General features: G+C 42.1%; 1 protein-coding gene across 2 annotated transcripts in view; it reads right to left on the reverse strand.

The window, feature by feature from the left end:
* Nucleotides 1–26,681, reverse strand: part of cdh4 (cadherin 4, type 1, R-cadherin (retinal)) — a 369,197-nt gene that overhangs the window by 43,315 nt on the left and 299,201 nt on the right. For both annotated transcript variants that reach the window (XM_041887710.2, XM_041887708.2), the window contains exons 6-7: nt 19,379–19,534; nt 6,690–6,834 (exon numbers count right to left, since the gene is read on the reverse strand). In XM_041887710.2, coding sequence (XP_041743644.2) covers nt 6,690–6,834; nt 19,379–19,534 — 301 coding nt within the window. The remainder of the gene's footprint in view (nt 1–6,689; nt 6,835–19,378; nt 19,535–26,681) is intronic.

A 26,681-nucleotide genomic window follows, 5' to 3' on the forward strand; every position in this document is an offset into this window, starting at 1 on the left:
TTGAACTCTGTGAAGCATTTATTTGGGCTGCAATTTCTGAGGCTGGTAACTCGAATGAACTTATCCTCTGCAGCAGAGGTAACTCTGGGTCTTCCATTTCTGTGGCGGTCCTCATGAGAGCCAGTTTCATCATAGCGCTTGATGGTTTTTGAGACTGCACTTTAAGAAACTTTAAAAGTTATTGAAATGTTCCGTATTGACTGACCTTCATGTCTTAAAGTAATGATGGACTGTCGTTTCTCTTTGCTTATTTGAGCTGTTCTTGCCATAATATGGACTTGGTATTTTACCAAATAGGGCTATCTTCTGTATACCCCCACTACCTTGTCACAAAAAAAACTGATTGGCTCAAACACATTAAGAAGGAAATAAATTCCACAAATTAACTTTTAACAAGGCACACCTGTTAATTTAAATGCATTCCAGGTGACTGCCAAGCATGTGCAAAGCTGTCATCAAGGCAAAGGTGGCTATTTGAAGAATCTCAAATATAAAATATATTTTGATTTGTTTAACACTTTTTTGGTTACTACATGATTCCATATGTGTTATTTCATAGTGTTGATGTCTTCACTATTTTACAATGTAGAAAATAGTAAAAATAAAGAAAAACCCTGGTATGAGAAGGTGTGTCCAAACGTTTGACTGACAATGTATATATACAGTTGAAGTCGGAAGTTTACATACACTTTGTTTGGAGTCATTAAAACTCGTTTTCAAGTACTCCACAAATTTCTTGTTAACAAACTATAGTTTTGGCAGTTGGTTAGGACATCTACTTTGTGCATGACACAAGTAAGTTTTCCAACAATTGTTTACAGACAGATTATTTCACTTATAATTCACTGTATCACAATTCCAGTGGGTCAGAAGTTTACATACACTAAGTTGACTGTGCCTTTAAACAGCTTGGAATATTCCAGAAAATTATGTCATGGCTTTAGAAGCTTCTGGTAGGCTAATTGAGGTGTACCTGTGGATGTATTTCAAGGCCTATCTTCAAACTCAGTGCCTCTTTGCTTGACGTCATGGGAAAATCAAAAGAAATCAGCCAAGACATTTTTTTGTAGACCTCCACAAGTCTGGTTCATCCTTGGGAGCAATTTCCAAACGCCTGAAGGTACTACGTTCATCTGTACAAACAATAGTATGCAAGTATAAACACCATGGGACCACGCAGCCGTCATACCGCTCAGGAAGGAGACGCGTTCTGTCTCCTAGAGATGAACGTACTTTGGTGCGAAAAGTGCAAATCAATCCCAGAACAACAGCGAAGGACCTTGTGAAGATGCTGGAGGAAACAAGTACAAAAGTATCTATATCCACAGTAAAACAAGTCCTATATCGACATAACCTGATAGGCTGCGCAGCATGGAAGAAGCCACTGCCCCAAAATCGCCATAAAAAAGCCTGACTACGGTTTGCAACTGCACATGGGGACAAAGATCGTCCTCTGGTCTGATGAAACAAAAACAGAACTGTTTGGCCATAATGACCATCGTTTTGTTTGGAGGAAAAGGGGGGTACTTGCAAGCCGAAGAACACCATCCCAACTGTGAAGCACAGAGGTGGCAGCATCATACTGTGGGGGGGACTGGTGCACTTCACAAAATAGATGGTATCATGAGGAAGGAAAATGATGTGGATATATTGAAGCAACATCTCAAGACATCAGTCAGGAAGTTAGAGCTTGGTTGCAAATGGGTCTTCCAAATGGACAATGACCTCAAGCATACTTCCAAAGTTGTGGCAAAATGGCTTAAGAACAACAAAGTCAAGGTATTGGAGTGGCCATCACAAAGCCCTGACCTCAATCCTATAGACTTTTTGTGGGCAGAACTGAAAAAGCATGTGCGAGCAAGGAAGCCTACAAACCTGACTCAGTTACACCAGAATGTGCCAAAATTCACCCAATTTATTGTGGGAAGCTTGTGGTAGGCTACCCGAAATGTTGGACCCAAGTTAAACAATTTAAATAAATGCAATGCTACCAAATACTAATTGAGTGTATGTAAACTTCTGACTTACTGGGAATGTGATGAAAGAAATAAAAGCTGAAAGAAATCATTCTCTCTACTATTATTCTGACATTTCACATTCTTAAAATAAAGTTGTGATCCTTACTGACCTAAGACAGGGAATTTGTACTAGGATTAAATGTCAGGAATTGTGAAAAGCTGAGTTTATATGTATTTGGCTAAGGTGTATGTAAACTTCCGACTTTAACTGTATACAGTGCCTTTGGAAAGTATTCAGACCTCTTGACTTTTTTCACATTTTGTTACGTTACAGTCTCATTCTAAAATCGAATAAATTGTTATTTCCACTCATCAATCTACATACAATACACCATATTGACAAAGCAAAAACTGGTTTTTGTAAATATTTGCTAATTTATAAAAAAAAATGTTTTACTGAATTATCACTTTACATATAATGTATTCAGACCCTTTACTCAGAACTTTGTTGAACCATCTTTGGCAGCGATTACAGCATTGAGTCTTCTTTAGTATGACGCTACAAGCTTGGCACACCAGTATTTGGGGAGTTTCTCCCCTTCTTCTCTGCAGATCCTCTCAAGCTCTGTCAGGTTGGATGGGGAGCGTTGCTGCACAGCTATTTTCAGGTCTCTCCAGAAATGTTAGATTGGGTTCAATCCGGGCTCTGGCTGGGCCACTCAAGGACATTCAGAGACTTGTCCCAAAGCCACTCCTGCGTTGTCTTGGCTGTGTGCTTAGGGTCGTTTTCCTGTTGGAAGGTGAATGTTCGCCCCAAGTCTGAGGTCCTGAGCGCTCTGGAGCAGGTTTTTATCAAGGATCTCTCTGTACTTTGCTCCGTTCATCTTTACCTCGATCCTGACTAGTCTCGCAGTCTCTGCTGCTGAAGAAAAAAAACATCTCCACAGCATGATGCTGCCACCCCCATGCTTCACTGTAGGGATACCAGGTTTCCTCCAGACGTGACGCTTGGCATTCAGATCAATCTTGGTTTCATCAGACCAGAGAATCTTGTTTCTCATGGTTTGAGAGTCTTTAGGTGCCTTTTGGCAAACACAAGCGGGCTGTCATGTGCCTTTTACTGAGGAGTGGCTTCAGTCTGGCCACTCTACCATAAAGGCCTGATTGGTGGAGTGCTGCAGAGATGGTTGTCCTTCTGGAAGGTTCTCCCATCGCCACAGATTAAGAGACAGGTTGAAGCCTGCTTGACAGAGACACTAAGCTGCTAGCCATCAAGCTAACGAAGTTGGTACCAGATGAGTTTTGCAATGCAGCCCTCTTTGTCTGGAGAACTAAATGAACGATTCCAGCGCTGTAGGAGCTGTATCTATTACGCTTTGTTTTGGGACGAACCGGATCACTCGGAGTTCCAATGCGGCAATTGTTTAATTGCCGAGGCTTGAGGTGGCTTCCTTGATCACGCAGGTCGCCAGCCTGCGTAAGAAACTGGGGAAAACGCACAGTGGAATGTTTACATTTTCTACGCCGGTGGCTGGACGGCGTTCACACTTGTTGGATGCATCTCCGCCTTGTCGTTTGTTGTTATCCGACTGGCCGGTGATGCCCGGAGCTCCCTCATCTGATAGCGCAGTCGAAGGAGCACAGCATGAGTAGAAAGGCAATCAACGATGGTCGCATGTCACGAGCCATGGAAGCCGAAGACAGCGATCTCCCGCAAAGCAGTCTACACTCCCAACGAGAAGACCGGAGCGGATACAAACAACAAATAGTTTCGCTGTCCTGGAGCCTGATCTTCCTGCACCTTCGTAGCTGGGGGTGCCTGTGTCTGCGGCCGCAGTGCCTTCTACTACCATTTCAAAGTCGACGTCGGCAACCTTCCGTCCCTGCTCTGGATCGAGTGGGGCTTCTCCATCTGTCGGAGGCCTGCATCCTGTGAAGCGTGGGAGGATTTCCTCGTTGTTCTCGCCAGGCTTGATTTTGGGCAGCTCCATGGTAAGAAATGTGACCGTTCCTGGTGCAAAAACAATGTCCTATCCCGGAGCTTGAGTAAATTACATTACTAAGCTGCTCCCGAATGTACTAAGTCAGGACATGGAAATTGATTCTATCGTAGTCCATGTGGGTTTTAATGACATTATGATGGGTTGAACAGTTGAAACTGGATTTTAAAGAACTGATTGACTCTCAGCTAGACACTAACAAAAAAAACATCATATCTGGCCCTGTGCCCTCTCTGAATCGTGGCATTGAACGCTTCAGCAGGATTCTTGCTCTTCACAACTGGCTATGTGATTATTGCAGCTCAATCGGTGTAACTTTTGTTGACAATTTCGATACCTTTTGGAAACAAAACACGTTTTATAAGGAGGATGGGATCCACCAAAATCATTTGGGTTCCTGGATACTTTCACAGCATTATAAGGCTGCATTGAGGCAATGAGTTAGCAATGACCCAAGCCCAGCTCAGCTAATCCATACCATTGTGACGCAGAGTTGTCAAAATGCTTCAGCAAATGTACATTACACCAGAGGCATCGGTAGACACAATATAAGTAACCTAATTTATGTCCCTCTAACTGCCCTGAATGCCTCTACTGATCCTACAGCTATTGTATGCAGTAATCATGTGCCTAAGAACCAGATTTATACTGTTAGCACTGAGCCGGTGTGCCCGAGGAGGAAGGCCACTGTGTGCAGCTCACCCTGCGCTAACATAAAGAACATGACCACATCTACTGATGCTAAACTTCCCAGTAAAGCAATAAAAACAAGTAAGCATCGCAGAAGAAAAGTGCTCAAGATAGCCAGCGTTAACATATGTAGCTTAAGAAACATTAATATTCTGACTATCTCTGAAACTCACTTAGATAATACCTTTGATGATACAGTGGTAGGAATACAAGGTTATAACATTTACAGAAAATATAGAAATGCCAATGGTGGAGGTGTTGATGTTTATATTCAGAACCATATTCCTGTGAAGATTAGAGAGGATCTCATGTTAAATACTGTTGAAGTAATATGGCTACAGGTTCATCTGCCTCACCTAAAGCCCATTCTGGTGGGAAGCTGCTATAGACCACCAAGTGCTAACAGTCAGTATCTGGATAACATGTGTGAAATGCTTGATAATGTATGTGATATCAATAGAGAGGTATAATTTCTGGGTGATTTCAATATTGACTGGCTTTCATCAGGTTGCCCACTCAAGAGAAAGCTTCAAACTGTAACCAGTGCCTGCGACCTGGTTCAGGTTATCAGTCAACCTACCAGGGTAGTTACAAACAGTACAGGAATTAAATCATCAACATGTATTGATCATATCTTTACTAATGCTGCAGAGATTTGTTTGAAAGCAGTATCCAAATCCATTGGATGTATTGATCACAATATAGCAAAGCGACTGAATAATTATATAAATGTGATATTTCCGTTTTTTATTTGTAATAAATGTGTAAGAAATCCTAAAATCCAGTTTTCACTTTGTCAGTATGTAGATTTTTTAAATCCATTTTAGAATAAGGCTGTAACATAACAAAATGTGGAAAAAGTAAATGGGTCTGAATACTTTCCGAAGTCACTGTATATATTGTGATGTCACGAGAGGCTGTGTCCTGGAGGGACGTTACATCCCCCTGAGGTGGCTGCAAACCCAGACAGCTATGGCTCCATCTGCTGGTATGGTCGGGAACTCCACCCCTCTATGGCCAATCTTCCCACGCAGCTGAAACAAATCAGGAGCTGATGAGCTGAAGGGTTGGGAAGGGAAGAGACACACTGAGAGGGTGTGTGGGGGGTGAAGAAACACAGTCTCCAACCTGGGCTCTCTGGAGGACAAGAGGGCTGCACGTCCACTTCCATGAGGAATATAAGGATTTGGAGATACTTACCTTTGGGAAATACTCACCTTTGGATATATGCACCTGTGGAAATACGTGAGAGACATTTGGAAGGACTTTTTGCTGGGTGGGCCACTAGCTGCAACGTGGACTACAGTAAGGCTGGGGAAAAGTTATCTGAGCGAGTGAGAATTATGATTTTGGATGTGGAAGAGACATCCCTGAACTGTTAACCCTTAAAGAGCCACAAGAGAACAGAATTTTGTTATATTTTCGTTAATTTCCCAAGACCTTTAATAAAATCCTTGTTTTGTTTGAACCTTGTCTCCTTGCACTACTTGAGCAATCCCGCTGAAAGCCGTGTAGCCTCTCGTGACGTCACAATATATATATATAGGAGACAATTTCAGAATAATAAGCTAATTAGTTGTGACATACATTTTTTTCAATACAATTGACAGTGTTGTAACCCCAACACACACTTTGTCTTTGTTTTTATAAGAGAGTGACAATCTATTGAAAATACAGATGTTTTTAATAAGTTTGGTTCTTCTCGCTAATTAGCAGTTTGGTCTAGAACAGAGAACATACCCATGCTCCACTGAGGAGAGACTATTGCAATGTGTGTGTTGTGTGTGTGTGTGTGTAATCTTTTTCTCTCTCTGTCTCTCGCCTGCGTTGTTTATAAATTCTCTCAACATTAAACTTGGCAGTATAAAATTGTCTGAACACAATGTAGACAAACATCTGGTCTTCATGTCTGACTGGTAAAACAAGTGTTCCTCCAGCCATGACATGGTCTTCTCTCTGCCTTTAAAATGATCATGCCTCTGTTCATATACTTGAAATACTTGAAGAAAAAATACACTGTTTATAGTCCTAGTTTATGTACCTGGCTTAGAGCCTTCAGCCACAGAACCATTGTAGACCTGGTTCTGGAACTCTGGCCGGTTGTCATTCATGTCGATGACGTAGATGTACAGGTCTATGGGGCTTTCCACCTTGTTCCCATTCATGTCCACAGCATGGGCCCGCAGCTGCAAACAAAGCAACAAAACCATATGAGCATTGTATAATCCTGTAAATGCCACAGTAACTTTGAAGATAACTAAAGCAGCACTGATCATCATATAACATCAAAGGAGACATTGACACAAACGTAACAGGACACATTGTATATGCAGGCTGGACTTCATCCTGTAACTGCAATGGTAACTTTGAGGCTAACTAATGCAGCACTCATCATCATATAACATCAAAAGAGACATATTGACACAAACAAAACAGGAATTAATCCTGTAACTGCATTTAATCCTGTCATTTCAGATCTCTTCAACAAGTCTGTTTAATGTAACTGCATACTAGAGTGTCCAGGAAAATCCACTAACTCCGACAATTGAATTCCGGCCATGTACAGCTTAATTTCAAAACAACCTTGATTCTGATTGCTGGTTGTGAGAGGTATGTTTATTGGAAGCTTCACAATTGAAGCAATAATTCCGGTCTTTTATTTGGCACGACAGAGAGAGCCCGTTGGAGTGCCTGTGTTGATAATTGCCAATAAGAGAAAGATATTGTAACATGTTGTGTCCAAACACAGCCCAGCTAGCATATAATGTTCTGAGAACCATACATTTCTTAGAGCTTGGTGAGAGAGTGGTTGTCCTATGGTTATTTTGCATACAACCTTCCCACAACGTTCTGGGAATGGTTCTTCAGTGGGAATTTCAATACTTCAGCATAACGTTTTCTGCAGGTTTCTTCATGGTCCTATTTAAAGTCCTGTTCTCAGAACATTAAGAACACTTTCCATAAAACCACAATAAAACATTAGTAATGTTCAAAGAGCATTCTAAGAATGTTAAAAACATATACAATTGAAGTCTGAAGTTTTCTGACCAGAACAACTTCGGTTGGAGTCATTAAAACTCGCTTTTCAACCACTCCACAAATTTCTTGTTAACAAACTATAGTTTTGGCAAGTCGGTTAGGACATCTACTTTGTGCATGACACAACTACTTTTTCAAACAATTGTTTACAGACAGATTATTTCACTTATAATTCACTGTATCACAATTCCAGTGGGTCAGAAGTTTACATACACTAAGTTGACTTTAAACAGCTTGAAAAATTCCAGAAAAAGATGTCAAGGCTTTAGAAGCTTCTGATAGTCTAATTGACATCATTTGAGTCTATTGAAGGTGTACCTGTGGATGTATTTCAAGGCCTACCTTCAAACTCAGTGCCTCTTTGCTTGACATCATGGGAAAATCAAAAGAAATCAGCCAAGACCTCAGAAAAAAAATTGTAGACCTCCACAAGTCTGGTTCATCCTTGGGAGCAATTTCCAAATGCCTGAAGGTACCACGTTCATCTGTACAAACAATAGTACGCAAGTATAAACCCCATGGGACCACGCAGCCGTCATACCACTTATAAGGAGACGCGTTCTGTCTCCTAGAGATGAACGTACTTTGGTGCGAAAAGTGCAAATCAATCCCAGAACAACAGCAAAGGACCTTGTGAAGATGCTGGAGGAAACAGGTACAAAAGTATCTATATCCACAGTAAAACGAGTCCTATATCGACATAACCTGAAAGGCCGCTCAGCAAGGAAGAAGCCACTGCTCCAAAACCGTCATAAAAAAGCCAGACTACGGTTTGCAACTGCACATGGGGACAAAGATCGTACTTTTTGGAGAAATGTCCTCTGGTCTGATGAAACAAAAATAGAACTGTTTGGCCATAATGACCATCGTTATGTTTGAAGGGGGTGGCTTGCAAGCCGAAGAACACCATTCCAACCGTGAAGCACGGGGGTGGCAGCATCATGCTGTGGGGGTGCTTTGTTGCAGGAGGGACTGGTGCACTTCACAAAATAGATGGTATCATGAGGAAGGAAAATGATGTGGATATATTGAAGCAACATCTCAAGACATCAGTCAGGAAGTTAAAGCTTGGTCACAAATGGGTCTTCCAAATGGACAATGACCCAAAGCATACTTCCAAAGTTGTGGCTAAATGGCTTAAGGACAACAAATTCAAGGTATTGGAGTGGCCATCACAAAGCCCTGACCTCAATCCTAAAGATCATTTGTGGGCAGAACTGAAAAAGTGTGTGCGAGCAAGGAGGCCTACAAACCTGACTCAGTTACACCAGCTCTGTCAGGAGGAATGGGCCAAAATTCACCCAACTTATTGTGGGAAGCTTGTGGAAGGCTATCCAAAACGTTTGACCCAAGTTAAACAATATAAAGGCAATGCTACCAAATACCAATTGAGTGTATGTAAACTTCTGACCCACTGGGAATGTGATGAAAGAAATAAAAGCTGAAATAAATAATTCTACTATTATTCTGACATTTCACATTCTTAAAATAAAGTGGTGATCCTAACTGACCTAAGACAGGGAATTTTTACAAGGATTAAATGTCAAGAATTGTGAAAAACTGAGTTTAAATGTTTTTGGCTAAGGTGTATGTAAACTTCGGACTTCAACTGTATATTCCGTTCTGAGCATCAACAAAACTCTCTCTATCCTCTCTCTTGTGTGTTCAGGTGTGTTGGCCGTGCCCATTAATTGACCACACCTGATCTTAATGAGTGCTTGTTTCCTTTCAAATGGGGTCTGATTGAAATGCCGAAAATGAACAGCTTTGTATGAGTAAAAAAAAAACATGGCATGCTAGCTACATCATGGTGGCATAGTGGACTAATTCAATAGATAGAAAACAGCAGAGCATAGGTTTGAATCTCACTGATGCCATGCCACAATAAAAAATAAATGTGTTTGCATGATTAATGCCTAAGCAAATTAATTTATGTTTGTCCTATCTGTGCTTGGAGTTTAAAACAGTTAACCTAAGCTTGCAGTGTTATTAAAAGTCTTATTGAAACATGTTCTCAAATAACCTATAATTTCCATTCTCAGAACTAAAAAAATAACTCCCAGGGAACCTTTCAGGGAACCATGGTAAAACATTTTCAGAACCTCCCTGCAATGTAAAAATATACGTTCCCAGAAGAGACAACATTTTCATTTCCGTTCTCAGAACGTTGACAAAAAATTAAGTTTTAACAGTTAGGAAACGTATGGTTTCGTTCCCAGAACCAATTGGAAGCCAAAACCTACTGTGACGAGGTGTGAAAGAAGGAGTCAGGCGCAGAAGGTAAAATACCGAAGTCCAGAGTTTAATCCGATTGCATAAATCAAACACCCCAAGCGTCAAACGAAACTGTACAAGGGAAAACATCCACCTTGGCAATAACACAGTGAAATGTAGCTCAACCGAGCTACACGCGCTCACAACAAAACATTCACTCACAAAGACAAGGGGAACAGAGGGAACACTTATACACAGGTTTGTGCAGCACCACTGATTGGCCACAGTGTCTTCTTACTGAGATAAGCAGATAAGCAATTCCACGAAAGTTTGTTGTGTTTCACAGTGTGAGAAAACGAGAGAGAGAGAGAGAGAGAGAGAGAGAGAGAGAGAGAGAGAGAGAGAGAGAGAGAGAGAGAGAGAGAGAGAGAGAGAGAGAGAGAGAGAGAGAAGAGAGAGAGAGAGAGAGAGAGAGAGAGAGAGAGAGAGAGAGAGAGAGAGAGAGAGAGAGAGGGGGCGGAGGGGGAGGGGAAGCGAGATGGAAGGAGCATGTCTCGTGTAATTCCAGTAGAGACAGATACACAGAGAGAAACACAAAGAAACAGTGGGGGACCCTCTCATGTTGACCACACCGCTTGTGTTACACATACATGGTATTCAATTATTTCATCCAAACTGCTTACACGCATCAACGAGAGTCTGCATAGCCAGGCGCTAAAATTCAGTGAGGGAAAAAAGTATTTGATCCCCTGCTGATTTTGTACATTTGCCCACTGACAAAGAAATGATCAGGCTATAATTTTAATGGTAGGTTTATTTGAACAGTGAGAGACAGAATAACAACAAAGAAATCCAGAAAAACGCATGTCAAAAATGTTATAAATTGATTTTCATTTTAATGAGGGAAATAAGTATTTGACCCCTCTGCAAAACATGACTTAGTACTTGGTGGCAAAACCCTTGTTGGCAATCACAGAGGTCAGACGTTTCTTGTAGTTGGCCACCAGGTTTGCACACATCTCAGGAGGGATTTTGTCCCACTCCTCTTTGCAGATCTTCTCCAAGTCATTAAGGTTTCGAGGCTGACGTTTGGCAACTCGAACCTTCAGCTCCCTCCACAGATTATCTATGGGATTAAGGTCTGGAGACTGGCTAGGCCACTCCAGGACCTTAATGTGCTACTTCTTGAGCCACTCCTTTGTTGCCTTGGCCATGTGATTTGGGTCATTGTCATGCTGGAATACCCATCTTCAATGCCCTGGCTGAGGGAAGGAGGTTCTCACCCAAGATTTGACGATACATGGCCCCGTCCATCGTCCCTTTGATGCGGTGATGTTGTCCTGTCCCCTTAGCAGAAAAACACCCCCAAAGCATAATGTTTCCTCCTCCATGTTTAACGGTGGGGATGGTGTTCTTGGGGTCATAGGCAGCATTCCTCCTCCTCCAAACACGGCGAGTTGAGTTGATGCCAAAGAGCTCCATTTTGGTCTCATCTGACCACAACACTTTCATCCAGTTATCCTCAGAATCATTCAGATGTTCATTGGCAAACTTGTATATGTGCTTTCTTGAGCAGGGGGACCTTGCGGGCGCTGCAGGATTTCAGTCCTTCACGGCGTAGTGTGTTACCAATTGTTTTCTTGGTGACTATGGTCCCAGCTGCCTTGAAATCATTGACAAGATCCTCCTGTGTAGTTCTGGGCTGATTCCTCACCGTTCTCATGATCATTGCAACTCCACGAGGTGAGATCTTGCATGGAGCCCCAGGCCGAGGGAGATTGACAGTCTTTTGTGTTTCTTCCATTTGCGAATAATCGCACCAACTGTTGTCACCTTCTCACCAAACTGCTTGGCGATGGTCTTGTAGCCCATTTCAGCCTTGTGAAAGTCTACAATCTTGTCCTAGACATCCTTGGAGAGCTCTTTGGTCTTGGCCATGGTGGAGAGTTTGGAATCTGATTGATTGATTGCTTCTGTGGATAGGTGTCTTTTATACAGGTAACAAATTGAGATTAGGAGCACTCCCTTTAAGAGTGTGCTCCTAATCTCAGTTCGTTACCTGTATAAAAGACACCAGGGAGCCAGAAATCTTTCTGATTGAAAGGGGGTTAAATACTTATTTCCCTCTTTAAAATGCAAATCAATTTATAACATTTTTGACATGCGTTTTTCTGGATTTTGTTGTTGTTATTCTGTCTCTCACTGTTCAAATAAACCTACCATTAAAATTATAGTCTGATCATTTCTTTGTCAGTGGGCAAATGTAAAAAATCAGCAGGGGATCAAATACTTATTTCGCTCACTGTAGAACTTGGTTCTATTTTTGACGCTTGACGTGCTGCTAGTCCCGCTTCTCCCATCTCGTCATTGGTTTTTAGGAATAGACCCACGCGGGTGATTGAAAGATTAACTGAGGTCCACACTCCAGTCCAGTTGGTGGTGGTAATGCACCTTGAAGTTGGTTGCCAACCGCCATATAAAGTCCCAAGTAGAAGACTGAAGGAGGAGAGATTAATAGAAACTAACTAGGTTTACCCTTTTATCTGTGGATTAATTGTCGGAGTAGAGGACCTTGTGCATTTCAGGTAAAATAACAACCCAATGTTTATATCCCAGGACAAATTAGCTAGCAACAGCAAGCTAGCTAAATGGCCATGAGTGTTTAATGCATTTCGATCTGTCGCCAAATGAATACAGTTGGTTCAGAATTCGTTTTGATATTTCAACATGCGTGTCCTGATCGCGTCTGGTGTGGATGAACAAAATCAACATGCGCGTGATGGCGCACGCGGACACGCGCATGCCTGGTCTAGTCAGCATGTGAGAGGAAGGAGTGACAACTCTATGTCTGAATACCCATGTTGACTAATGATGTTTCACAGCTCTAGACAGCATTATATTTGAGAGACACTTTGAAAGGCAAAGAACACTATCATTGTCTCTCCCAATAGCTCTTTAAAAAATAAAGTCATAAAAACCCAGATCGAGATGGAGAGACTGGTGTTGGAGGTTGTCTTTCTCATACACCGTATGTACAACATTGACTAACATAATATCTTTACTATTCACAGAAAGAGGCAATGTTCTTTAGAATGTGCCAGAGGATTGAATGGCAAAGAGGAGCCTCAAACTACAGCATCGACACCTGCCTTCTTGGAAAAATTACTAATCTTGTTTTGTGTCTGTTCCGCGTAGTGTGGAAACACACACACACTGACGGATTTCACATTGACACACACATAAGGACACAAATACACACAAATACACACACACACAGGCACACACAGGCACACACACACACCATATAAACACGTTGAAACCCTGTTGCTTCAGCCACTTACTATTCCCCAAGACGATGAGTTTCCATAGGCCAGAGCACAACAAACAAACATAGAAAAACACCAACAAAAAAACAAGCCCAATCTGTGGGCTCTGCATGGTGTGTGCGGTAAGGGGGGTGGGGGAGCCCATGACGGAGCCAATGGAAATTTGATCTGAGAGCCTGGAGGAGTGTGTGAGGAGTGTGTGAGCAGTGTTTGTGGACTGCTAATGTGTGATTTTGGGCCATCATTAGCATGCTGGAGGGCGGGCCTGAGAAACACATCGCCAACCACGGGGAGACAACTCGAACAGTGCCGCCACAGCAACCACTGATGGGGTCTGTTCAATTCCCCCCAGGCACACCCGTCAACATCCTCATCAAAACCCACAATTGCACACACACACACACACACACACAAACAAACAAACAAACAAACAAACAAACAAACAAACATACTTCTCCGGGCTGGCTACCAGCTGCTCTCTCCCTACAGCTGTTTGTGGAGAAAAACAAAACTTCACCCACACGCTAACCTCAGAGTTCCTCTTCCTCTGGTGGAAGGCTGTCAAAAACACCAGTCATGTCTTTCTTGTCAAAGAACAGACCAGTACATATGTGACCCATTCCAGGAAGCTAGGCATATGTCGCACATCACTACTTAACAGGAGAGGCATTTTAACTTATACATACTTTTTTTTAATCAAAAAGCGGTTTTGGGCAGAAATGCCTTTGGAACATGTGAACTTTCAAGTGCCTTAATAACAAACTTGTATGCCATCTATAAATACTAATAAAATTGTTAAATTACGAGCCTAGTTGGTTTAGCCACGGAAAAAGACAGGAACCTTCCCACTAGCCATGATTGGCTGAGATAATGGATGGGCTGGATATGCCGAGAGATGAGTTCGGATTGGTCTGCCATGTAGCGTGCTTCTGTCTATAACATGAGCTGCTCAGTATGTGTAGATAATCATTGCTACCATGGCTTTGTAGAAAGATATCACGAAGAACTGCAAAAGTGTTGCTACTGCTCTCAATATTGCTGCCGTATCGACAAAGATCAGTGGGAATAAGTTGTGATGGACTACTTTCGGGAGGATGATCATGACATGTTGACTCTCTCTGACTCTGAAAATGAATCAGACAATGAGGAAATCCCTGACATTTTAATTGAACCAGACATTGTAGAGTCTTCTGATGACAGTGATGGGGAAGAAACGGCGATCAACAGTGTTGTTGTCACGGAAGAAGTTGACAGAGTTTTGAAATCAGTAGAATGCCCGGAGGAAGAAGAGTAGTATTGCAAATGAGGAGGGAGTCGAAAAACACCTGTCTCCGGATTACATCTTCAAACTAAGGGCAACCGTGGTATCCATGACAGAGAAGGAGAAGCATTCATCCATGTACATGGGTAAAAGTCTAGCTATATTTTCAGAAACTATACGTTTCTAAATTTGTCGGAAAGTCATTTTCATTGCAAGTTAAAGCGTACTGTTATCTAGCTAGCTGACGTTAGCTGGCTGGCTCGCTAGCTAACATTATGTGCATGATCTGTGTGGTAATATTATTAGTATCTCAGAAATCCATTTGCATTGCTAGTTATAGCCTAATGTTAGCTAGCTAGCTAACATTGAACCTAGTTGGTTAGCTTTAGCTACCTGCAGATTCATGCATGGTGCATGGTAGTATGGGTAGGGATTATGGTTCATTGTTTAGACAAAGACTAAACAAAAGACTCCACTATGCAAGTAACCATTTCACTGTACCATTTACACCTTCTGCATCCTGTGCATATGACAAATAAACTTTGATTTGATTTGATAGAGTGTGTATTTACCAGAGACAGTAATGTGAAGAACAACATGACCTGCACCAAAGTCAGATTAGGATATAGGCCAAGGACTGGATAAAGTGTATTTTTACTACTACTTTTTGCTAATACTTTCATCACTTTAGTCTTGAACTCTTTGGTTGTTTACTACTCTACCTTACTCACTCTGTTTAGCACATGGCCTCACATGTGAATCCTTAAAGAGATTGGGTGGGGCTAAGGCTTAAGAGTGTGTGAACGAAGCTGAATGGGTGTAGACAAAGAAGAGCTCTCCAGTAGGTGTACCAAAAACATTCACATGGGGTTACAAGTTAATCAACTTTCAAAGCAGAATTACTTTCCCATTGTTCCTCAACTGCAGTTTATGATATACCATTTTCTAGCTCGGAGTCTCTACTTTTATCCAATGTCAAAAATAAAATTTATAATTTTGCTAAATAGGACCGAATCGAGGTGGTGGGTCACATATCAAGTTATCTACACCAACCATGAGCAGTAAAAGCCAAGAGCAGAGAAGGTTCTTCACAGGTAACTCATCAAGTGAGAGTCTAGTGCTCATTGACTTAACACTGAATGTAAGTGAAGATGCTCTCTCTGTCTTACCGGGTGGGTGACTAACACCAGGCTCCTCTCAGGCTCTAACACCAAGCTCCTCTCAGGCTCTAACACCAAGCTCCTCTCAGGCTCTAACACCAAGCTCCCCTCAGGCTCCAACACCAGGCTCTTATCAGGCTCTAATACCAAGCTCCTCTCAGGCTCTAACATCAGGCTCCTCTCAGGCTCTAACATCAGGCTCCTCTCAGGCTCTAACACCAAGCTCCTCTCAGGCTCTAACATCAGGCTCCTCTCAGGCTCTAACATCAGGCTCCACTCAGGCTCTAACACCAGGCTCCTCTCAGGCTCTAACATCAGGCTCCTCTCAGGCTCTAACACCAGGCTCCTCTCAGGCTCTAACATCAGGCTCCTCTCAGGCTCTAACATCAGGCTCCTCTCAGGCTCTAACATCAGGCTCCACTCAGGCTCTAACATCAAGCTCCTCTCAGGTTCTAACATCAGGCTCCTCTCAGGCTCTAACATCAAGCTCCTCTCAGGCTCTAATACCAAGCTCCTCTCAGGCTCTAACACCAAGCTCCTCTCAGGCTCTAACATCAGGCTCCACTCAGGCTCTAACATCAGGCTCCTCTCAGGCTCTAATACCAAGCTCCTCTCAGGCTCTAACACCAGGCTCCTCTCAGGCTCTAACATCAGGCTCCACTCAGGCTCTAACATCAGGCTCCACTCAGGCTCAGGGTTGTTTACAGTTGCCAGTCCAGTTCACTAGGCCTTAACGAGCGCCCAATGACCTGACTGACTTATTGATCCCTCCCACGCCAAGAGGTGTAGGAGCAGGTGTACTAACATCCACCAACTCATAAAGAGACCAGACACCACTGGGCCAGCCTGGCCAGGTTACACCTCCACTCCTACCTACACCAGACGGCAGGCTCTGGAATAGAGACTGATACTGTAGGAGGACTGACAAGCAGGACCTCATCTGGAAATAAATGGACCAGCAGGAACTGACAGATGGATGAGTCAGGCCAAAGAGAGAGGACTGCCAAGAGCAGGGAGGTCCTTGGACTTGGAGTTGGCTGCTAATCGCTTGTATGGATAATTGTGTGTTTTAAGTGTTCGTAATACAGATATATCAGGGTTTGAGATACAGAACAAATGTTAAATTAGCTGGTTTCCTAATTTTAATGAATTTAACCAGTATGAAAATGTATGCACTCACTAACTGTAAGTCGCTCTGGATAAGACCATCTGCTAAATGACTAAAATGTAAAAATGTAAAGTTTTATTAGGGAGTCATACTGAGACCAAGGTCTCTTTTACAGATGAGCCCTCAATTACATAAATTACAGAAAATACACACATATAAATACAAAATAAAAGCAGAAAGAAAAAACACGGTCATAAACAACAAACACAATCATCAGTAAAAAGGTCCTCAATCAGCTTTCTGAATCATATTTTATATTTGAGATTCTTCAAATAGCCCCCCTTTGCCTTCATGACAGCTTTGCACACTCTTGGCATTCTCTCAACCAGCTTCACCTGGAATGCTTTTCCAATAGTCTTGAAGGAGTTCCCACATATGCTGAGCACTTGTTGGCTGCTTTTCCTTCACTCTGCCGTCCGACTCATCCCAAACCATCTCAATTGGGTTGAGGTCGGGGGATTGTGGAGGCCAGGTCATCTGATGCAGCACTCCATCACTCTCCTTCTTGGTAAAATAGCCCTTACACAGTCTGGAGGTGTGTTGGGTCATTGTCCCGTTGAAAATCAAATGTTAGTCCCACTAAGCCCAAACCAGATGGGATGGCGTATCGCTGCAGAATGCTGTGATAGCCATGCTGGTTAAGTGTGCCTTGAATTCTAAATAAATCACAGAGAGTGTCGCCAGCAAAGCACCCCCACACCATAACACCTCCTCCTCCATGCTTTATGGTGGGAACTACAAATGCGGAGATCATCCGTTCACCCACACCGCGTCTCACAAAGACACAGCGGTTGGAACCAAAAATCTCAAATTTGGACTCCAGACCAAAGGACACATTTCCACCGGTCTAATGTCCATTGCTCATATTTCTTGGCCCAAGCAGGTCTCTTCTTATTATTGGTGTCCTTTAGTAGTGGTTTCTTTGCAGCAATTCGACCATGAAGGCCTGATACACACAGTCCCCTCTGAACAGTTGATGTTGAGATGTGCCTGTGACTTGAACTCTGTGAAGCATCTATTTGGGCTGCAATTTCTGAGGCTGGTAACTCTAATGAACTTATTCTCTGCAGCAGAGGTAACTCTGGGTCTTCCATTCCTGTGGCGGTCCTCATGAGAGCCAGTTTCATCATAGCGCTTTATGGTTTTTGCGACTGCACTTTCTAAGTTCTTTACATTTTCCATATTGACTGACCTTCATGTCTTAAAGTAATGATGGACTGTCGTTTCTCTTTGCTTATTTGAGCTGTTCTTGCCATAATATGGACTTGGTCTTTTACCAAATAGGACTATCTTCTGTATACCCCCCTACCTTGTCACAACACAACTGATTGTCTCAAATGCATTAAGAAGGATAGAAATTCCACAAATTAACTTTTAAAAAGGCACATCTGTTAATTGAAATGCATTCCAGGTGACTACCTCATGAAGCTGGTTGAGAGAATGCCAAGAGTGTGCAAAGCTGTCATCAAGGCAAAGGGTGGCTATTTGAAGAATCTCAAATATAAAATATATTTTGATTTGTTGAACACTTTTTTTGGTTACTACATGATTCCATATGTGTTATTTCATAGTTTTGTTGTCTTCACTATTATTCTAAAATGTAAAAAATAGTAAAAATAAAGAAAAACCCTTGAATGAGTAGGTGTGTCCAAACTTTTGACTGGTAGTGTGTATATATATATATATTGGGAGGGGTGGGTTGCCTACACATGCACAGGAAAATATTTTCAGCTGGCAGGCAGGCAGACACTGGAATACGTTTCTGAGCGACAAAGTGAGGGCTTTGCATAGGCGCTTTGTTGCGTTTATTCTGGGACTGGAAAAAAATGCCAAGAACGTAAAATAACATTATTTCCAAACTTTTAAAAAGAACGGTTCTGTTCTGAAACAGTATAGATCCCTTTTGTTCGCGGTTCTGATTCTGTTCCTCTAAAAATGTAGTTATTTTCCAATAAATAAAGCAAATATCTGTGAAAATCAGACAAAGAAATATCTAATCTAATCTAAGGAAATATCTAATGTTGTGAGTATGTCTGAAGTGTGTACAGTAAGAGGCAGATGTATGCTAAGTGTAAGCTGTCAGGGGAGAGGAGGCAACGTGCAGCTGCAGAGTTCATAGGGAACATGTTCGAGTCTGATGGAGATAAACAGGCAGCTGTAGACAAAGAGAGGGCTGCCCCTGGTGTCATGTGATCCCCAAACACAACACCAACTCAACACCCAGAACACCGCCTGTTCATTAGCAGCTGAAGACGAACACACTCTGCTGAAAAACCTCCTTCAAGCCTAATTGACAGCTTGAATGGCTGCAGAAATCTGTGCTTTGTCAAGGCAATCTTTCTTTCATTTCACACTTTTCTCATAACTCAGAAAGGACAGTCTGGCCCAAACAAGACAGTGTTGCTAAAGCATACAAAAGGCTGTACTCAGAATCTGAGGCTTCACTCAGTCTTACTGTATCACTATGACAGAATTACGACAGCCATCCTGCACAGACGGACGGACAGACACACAGACACACAACAGATGTGTGGAGGGACCGTAACAAGCACTGTAACTCACATGGTAGGAGGCCCTCTCCTCTCTGTCCAACGGTCTGGTGACAAACATCTTGCCGTGCACAGGGTCGATGTTGTACACGTCAATGGGAGGCTGGTCCGCCCCTGCTCCAGTGATGCTGTAGCGGATCCCTTTCTCCAGGTCCTGGTCCGAGCGGATCTGGCAGAGGGAGATACAAACACTATGACATGTTGTATGAGACTCAAAGCATGGCTCAGAAAGGGTAGATGGCAATAGTGATGCGCGGGTTGACTCATAACCCACAGTCCCCGCGGTTATATCGGCAGGGCGGGTCATGAAATATTGTGTGGATGAAGGGCGGGAGGGTGGCAGGCAGGCTGAATAAAGAGAAAACAATGCATTAAAAAATCTATAAATGTACTGTATAATTCTTGTGCAATTCATATCTATAGGCTACATTGAGATTTTTCTTTCATTATTGTTATCTGGCATTAGGCAATGGGTACAAAAAAGCCTAAGCTTTAGGGCACGTGTCAAACTAATTCCACGGAGGGCCGAGTGTCTGCGTGTTTTCGCTCCATTCTTGTACTTGATTGATGAACTAAGGTCACTAATTAGTAAGGAACTCCCCTCACCTGGTTGTCTAGGTTTTAATTTAAAGGGAAAACCAAAAACCTGTAGACACTCGGCCCTCTGTGGAATGGGTTTGACACCTACGGGCGCCAAATGCACGCCAATCACTAAATGCTTTTGGGAACTTCGGCAGAAAAAGTGAACTTCGATCCTCTGAGTTAAAAAGGACAATGTCAGAGTCAGGGGTGTCATGCACCCCAAAGGTCTGAGGGAGCACAAAGTATGTGAGGATGGCTGGATGGTGGTCCATAGGGGGGCCATGCCCCTGTCCGTAAATTGGAGAATTGTGCATTTTTCAAACACCTGAAACAGCTTTTTCCTGCAAGCTAGAGCCATAATTATTATGCTTAATTCTATGAAGAAAAAAAAACATCTGCATATCTAAGCATACCTATTGAGCTGTCAGTATCCTCCTGACTGGTGGTTCTTTTTTTAAAGGAACAAAATACTGTATGCTTCTCTGCTTCTCTACTAAAATCTGGGTAAAAGATTGCAAGGAATGTGAGTCTTATTCAGTATATTTAGTTATTGCTTGCTTTTCTAATGTCTACCAACCTTGCCAGCAGGCATGCCATCTAAGATAGTTAGACAAGCTACTCTAACTTAATTGATAGCCTGAAATGGCTTCTTGGTAGCTAGTTATGAGATTGGGAGATTGGGAACCTATCTTGGCTAGCTAAAGCCAACTTCATAAAATTGCGAAGTGGCTGGTAGTATTACAGAGAAAAAACTAACAAATCTAATACTATAGAAGATGTACCATGAGGCACTGCTACATCTGCAGTGATCAGCCTAATACTACATTACAATGAGAGGTCCTTTGAGGACTGAGCTCAAAGGAAGGGTTACTAAATGAGTGCATGCTAAAGGAACAGAGAAATGTGTCTGGTTGTGATAATGGGTTTTAACAGTAGAGTTTTAGCAGCAGGTGAGATGGTATATTAAAGATTAGGAAAACTATTTAATCTACTTTTAAGTGGTGAAAAGTGCAGAACATGTTTTCTCAGAGGGGACTGAACCATCTCCACGGTTACACACTCAAATGGAAAAAAGAAATCCCCTCTCTCCCTCCTTTGCAATTTTCCTGGTCTGTGGGGCTGGAGATCATGCGTGAAAATGAAATGACTTCATCCGTCGACCGGCAACTGGCTTTTGCATAAAACATTTCTCTGTTTGAACATGATACCCTTCTCTTAATTTCATACACATCCCTCCCACACTCACTCACTACCTGCCAGAGCAATCTCTTTTCCATGAGCTTTCACTGTCATCTTTCCCATTTGCTCAATCAATTCAAACAGGAGGCATAATGGCTAATTAAGAAGTGTTGTGTGCAATACTTCATCTTTCTGAGATCAGGTGTGGGCAGGAGGTAATTTTGTCACAGCCGTATAAATCAAAGCACTCAGGCAGCTCTGATAAGTGTGACTGACTGACCGTAATCAGTGTTCTGTGATGATTACTCTCTCTATCTAATCAGACTTATTCCCCTCCACCAACAGACCCACATCTCTATACACACTGACTGGATATGTGGCTACGCAACACTGGAATTTAAGTCTCAAACTCTGAATGTGTTTCAGAGAGAGGATATGTAGGAGAACAGACAGCTCGCACATACTGCTTCCTTGAAATAATATCACCTCCATCAAGAGGTGCGCAATGTAAGGAGGCTGTATTTATCCTTCCCTATCCATAAAAGTAAAATACCTGTATAACACACATTCTAGTTGCAGAAAAGTACAGAAGTCTTTAACAGAGTGGGCATGAATACATATACAACAGTATTTCCCCCCTGTGTGTACACATGAGGCAGCTCTGTAGGTACCCATGTCTGTGTGTACTGAAGTGTTTGACAGGTAAGGGTTTCGCTCTGTGGGCTCTAACGCATGGATCAAAAGGACTATTTCAGTTCAATAATTCAGGAGGCCGCAATGTGAAAAGTACACATATGAAATGTCGACCTGCCATGGATCTACATCCACAGATTCCACACCTAGGCGTGCAGTGCGCTCTCTTCATGGGAACATCACAGTTCCACTGTGTGCCGATGACATGTTGGTTTAATAGCACCAAGAGGAGGGAAGCTTTCACATGTAAAGCGGCCTCGGCTTCTTGCTGCTTAGAATTCCACTTTAAGGCCACCTGAGACCAGATGTCACATTTCCGAGTGTCTCTTAATGAACACTTTATATCGATAAATTGAATAAATGAAGAGGCACAGACCCTAGGACTCCCCTGAGTGACGACTGCTCAATTGGGTTGTTTGAATGGAGTGCTAGTGATGAAAGGCGGCTTTGCTATCCCTACCTCTTTCCCTCTATCTCTCTTGCTCTCTTTCTCTCTCCCTCTGTTTATTCTTGTTAGAGAATCCTAATAGGAGTAAAAATAGATGGGATGGACTAGAGGATGTAAAGGAAAGGTTGGTTCTGTGTCTGCCAGAACAGAACAGACCAGTCATCTGATAAGTGACCCATTTGTAGTACTTTCAGAGGGATTTCCTTCATTACTGACAACTGTGGAGAGATGAGGAATCAGATGAGAAATTAGCGTTCTGTTTAACTCTCCAGAGAGGGAGAGAGTGACAGAGGCACCAAAACACAGACAGAATATAAAGGAATACATTTCCATTTATTTAGCTCTGCTGTGTCTCTAATTAGTTCACTAGTGGGAACTTTCTTTCAGTCTGTCCAATACTCCATTTAATTGGTTAAACTGTTTCTGATTGCCCCTGTTTACACTGATAGGGACTATTTTGATGTTTAGTTGATGTTAGTCATCTTATTTATTTATCTTTCAACATGGGATTTTTTTCAACCTCAAATTATTCCACAAGAATCCATAACAAAATCTATTAACATAGACAGACAATTGAAGAGGCTATGGATATAGATTCAGTAATGGATGCACTTTCAAGATGGACTGCAGGAGTTTGTTCCTCACACGGGACAGTAAAGGTTTTAGAACAGAAACAGAAACGTACAGTAGGCAAATCAGTGGATTAACTTCTCTCTGAAGACATGGTTTAGAGTAGTAAAGCAATTTCATTTAGACAGAGAGGTCAAACTGTTGAGTTGGCCCGCATACGATCCCAGACTCATCCCTGCAACTCAGGATAACAGATTTAAACAGTGGACGCAGAGAGGCCTCACATCATGTTGTATAATTTTAAGGTATGGATATCTAGAGAGTTTCCAGGACCCCCTGTAAAAACATGGCTTGTAAAAACAAGATTTATACGGGTACCTGCAGGTTCGACAACACTTTTTAAGTAAACTTTTTTTTTTGTGGGCAGGCTTCCGGTAGACAAGATGGCGTATTGAATACACAGCGGTAAAAATCACCTCAAGATAAAAACATAATATTAAATATCAGTAAGTTAGACTAAATATTAGCACTTCATATATTCGAGGGTAATAACATTCAATCTGGATAATAACACAAAACAAATTATAAGGCTAGAGAAATGTATCGACAAATATTACAACAACACGCAACACCCAAACATGACGGAAGATAAACGAGGAGAATCAATCTCTAAGAGAAAATGCGACTCGTCGACTGATACAGATGATTTATGCTTTTCACCACTGGGACTGGTAAGTGTGGAAAGCGACTTGTTGAAGTCGATAAATGACAAACTGGGCATACTAGAGTTGGTCAGTAATGATGTAAAAGAGTTGAAGGCGAGTATTGAAATGAGTGACGGAAAAGCTGCGATAATGGAGAAAGATACAAAAAAATTTAAAGAGACAGTCACTAAGATAGAAACGGACATTAAGGAAACTACTTTCTAAGAGAAGCCTTACTAGACATGCAAACTAGATCGATGAGAGAAAATCTAGTACTTATGGGTATCCAGGAAAAAGAGGGAGAGGTAACCGAGACTATTGTGAAGGACTTCTTTCTAACAGCGCTTCAAATTCCACTCGAGGCTGTCGATAAAATCCAACTCGAACGTGTACACCATTTCGGACAAAGAGGACAGAGATATGAGTGTCCAATCGTTGCCAAATTTGCTTTTTTCAAGGATAAAGTAATGGTTAAAAGCCTAGGTAAAAGACTTGCTGGCACCAAAATAGGAATGAATGATCAGTTCCCGAGGGAGATTGCAGAACGGCGCAAAGTTCTGTACCCAATCTTCAAGGAAAATTAATTAAAAGGGAATCGTGTTGCTCTCGTTGTACCGCGACACAAAGACTACTCCATGACTATTCTGAAAGTTCTAATAGAGGAGTCGAATAATGGAGCACCCAATACTAGCCATGGTAGGGATTGTAATAATAAAGAACATTTATAGTATGTATAGTATTTTATAAAAGGATAAAACGGTATTACAAGAAAAGATAACAAGCAAAATAATACATCTTCAAATACAACTAATTAGAACACATGTACTCAATCAACATAGTGGAGATAAAAACATAGCGAACAGAAGACATAGAAGGCACAGTATGTGGGTATGTGTGGATGAATTGTGATGGAAGGTGTGGTGTGCGTTTTTGTGTTTGAATAAGTGTGGCGTTAAGTGAGTGAGAAAGGAAATGGTTGCATATCCCAGAACCAACGTGTGTCTGTGAGCAGGGGTTGTGAGAGAGAGCTTTCAATTTTGTGCAGATGAGGGATATACATTTTAAAATATAGTATACATCTAATCTATTTTTTTATTGTCCTATCATGATGGAACGATCCCCAACCCTATAACCTAGACACCCACCTGAGTGACCCATACACCAAAGAGAAGTCCCCATCTGTTTTATGGACCTGCTGTGAGTTGCCTATATGCAGCCATAACAGAAAAATAAAGGTCAGAGACCTACTTGAGCAGCACCGCCCCCTCAAGATTCTGAGCCTGCCTAGCAGGGTTGGTCCTACAAAGCCAGAGCCCCCTGATGGGAGAGCATAATATACAAGGAAATTCTCAAAGCTGCTAATGAGAACCTTGACGACCTTGTACCTAGCCGGTGGGGATTCCGGTGGGGTACCCCCACCCAGGTAGTGGCAGTGCTGGCAACACCCATGGGGAAGGGGTCACACTCGGACAGTCAGAGAGGGGGCTTATTATTGTGGCCCAAGTGGCACAAAATAATCAAAGGTCTGACTGCACGGAGATGCTTGGGGAAAATGGTTACAACGGGGTACCAGAGTGTTTGTGTCTCAGGTGAAGAGGGTGGATCTCATCTCCATCACCTAGGACTTGACATAGATTAAATAGATTAATCAAATCTCACATTGTTGTCAATTTTTGCTCAATCTTGCATGCTTTCTCAAACAGCTGTAACTGTATATGCATTCGTAAATCAGGTCCTTTCTTGAGTTGGGCTCTGGGATGTAACAACCGTTGAGCATCTGATCTTATGGTTGATTGTGGAGGAAAGGGGTTGAGTGTGTTAGAGTATGTACGTGTATGTTTATCCCACATCTGTTGCAAGGGGGTAAGGATGTTAGGGAGAATATAGGATCAACCACAATAATTGTTTGCTAAAATAATAATTGCTTGTCAAAGATGTAATGTAATACAATGGCAATCCGGGTTATAGGTAAAAATCCTACGCATGAACTGCCGACATTATTACGCATATTAATCGATAATGATGGAAAATAAGATATGCAAGATATTTGAATGGATATATATTTTTAAATAGCTATATATATATATATATATATATATATATATATATTATATATATATATATATATATATTTATTTATTGAGGTGAGAGCATTGGAAATGCTTTTGGCGGTTGACCTGCTTCTGTTTTGTGGGTGGCACTGTGTGCTGTTTTCGATGGATGGGTCCTGGCCTCTCGGGGGCCTAGGGATTCGGGGGGATGGGGGTGGTATGCTGATCACTGGGATGACGGCCCAACTTGAGATGGGGAGGGGCTTTAGCGGGGGAATTAGTGGAGAACAATTGGAAGGTTACTTAGTAGCAATGTAAATATCATGGTACAGCTATATGGACAGTCAATTTTTTATTAGTAAATTTACAAACATATATAATGATAAATTGATTTGAAACTTGTATCCCATTATGGTATGTGGTGAAATAAGTATAGCCAGTTATAATGGCTTAGCAGATAATAACAAAATAAATAAGTCTCTCACTGTTGCCGCTTGCTACAGACCCCCCTCAGCCCCGAGCTGTGCCCTGGACACCATATGTGAACTGATTGCCCCCCATCTATCCTCAGAGTTCGTACTGCTTGGTGACCTAAACTGGGATATGCTTAACACCAACCTACAATCTAAACTAGATGCCCTCAATCTCACACAAATTATCAACGAACCTACCAGGTACAACCCTAAATCTGTAAACATGGGCACCCTCATAGATATCATCCTGACAAATTTACCCTCTAAATACACCTCTGCTGTCTTCAACCAGGATCTCAGCGATCACTGCCTTATTGCCTGCGTCCGTAATGGGTCCGCGGTCAAACGACCACCCCTCATTTACATTTACATTTACATTTACGTCATTTAGCAGATGCTCTTATCCAGAGCGACTTACAAATTGGTGCATTCACCTTATAGCCAGTGGGATAACCACTTTACAATATATTTTTGGGGGGTGGGGTAAGGGGGGGGTAGAAGGATTACTTTATCCTATCCCAGGTATTCCTTAAAGAGGTGGGGTTTCAAGTGTCCGTCCTGGCGTCGTGAGGGAGCTTGTTCCACCATTGGGGTGCCAGAGCAGCGAACAGTTTTG

Source organism: Coregonus clupeaformis, chromosome 10 (genome assembly GCF_020615455.1).
Source record: "Coregonus clupeaformis isolate EN_2021a chromosome 10, ASM2061545v1, whole genome shotgun sequence".
Taxonomy (NCBI): domain Eukaryota; kingdom Metazoa; phylum Chordata; class Actinopteri; order Salmoniformes; family Salmonidae; genus Coregonus; species Coregonus clupeaformis.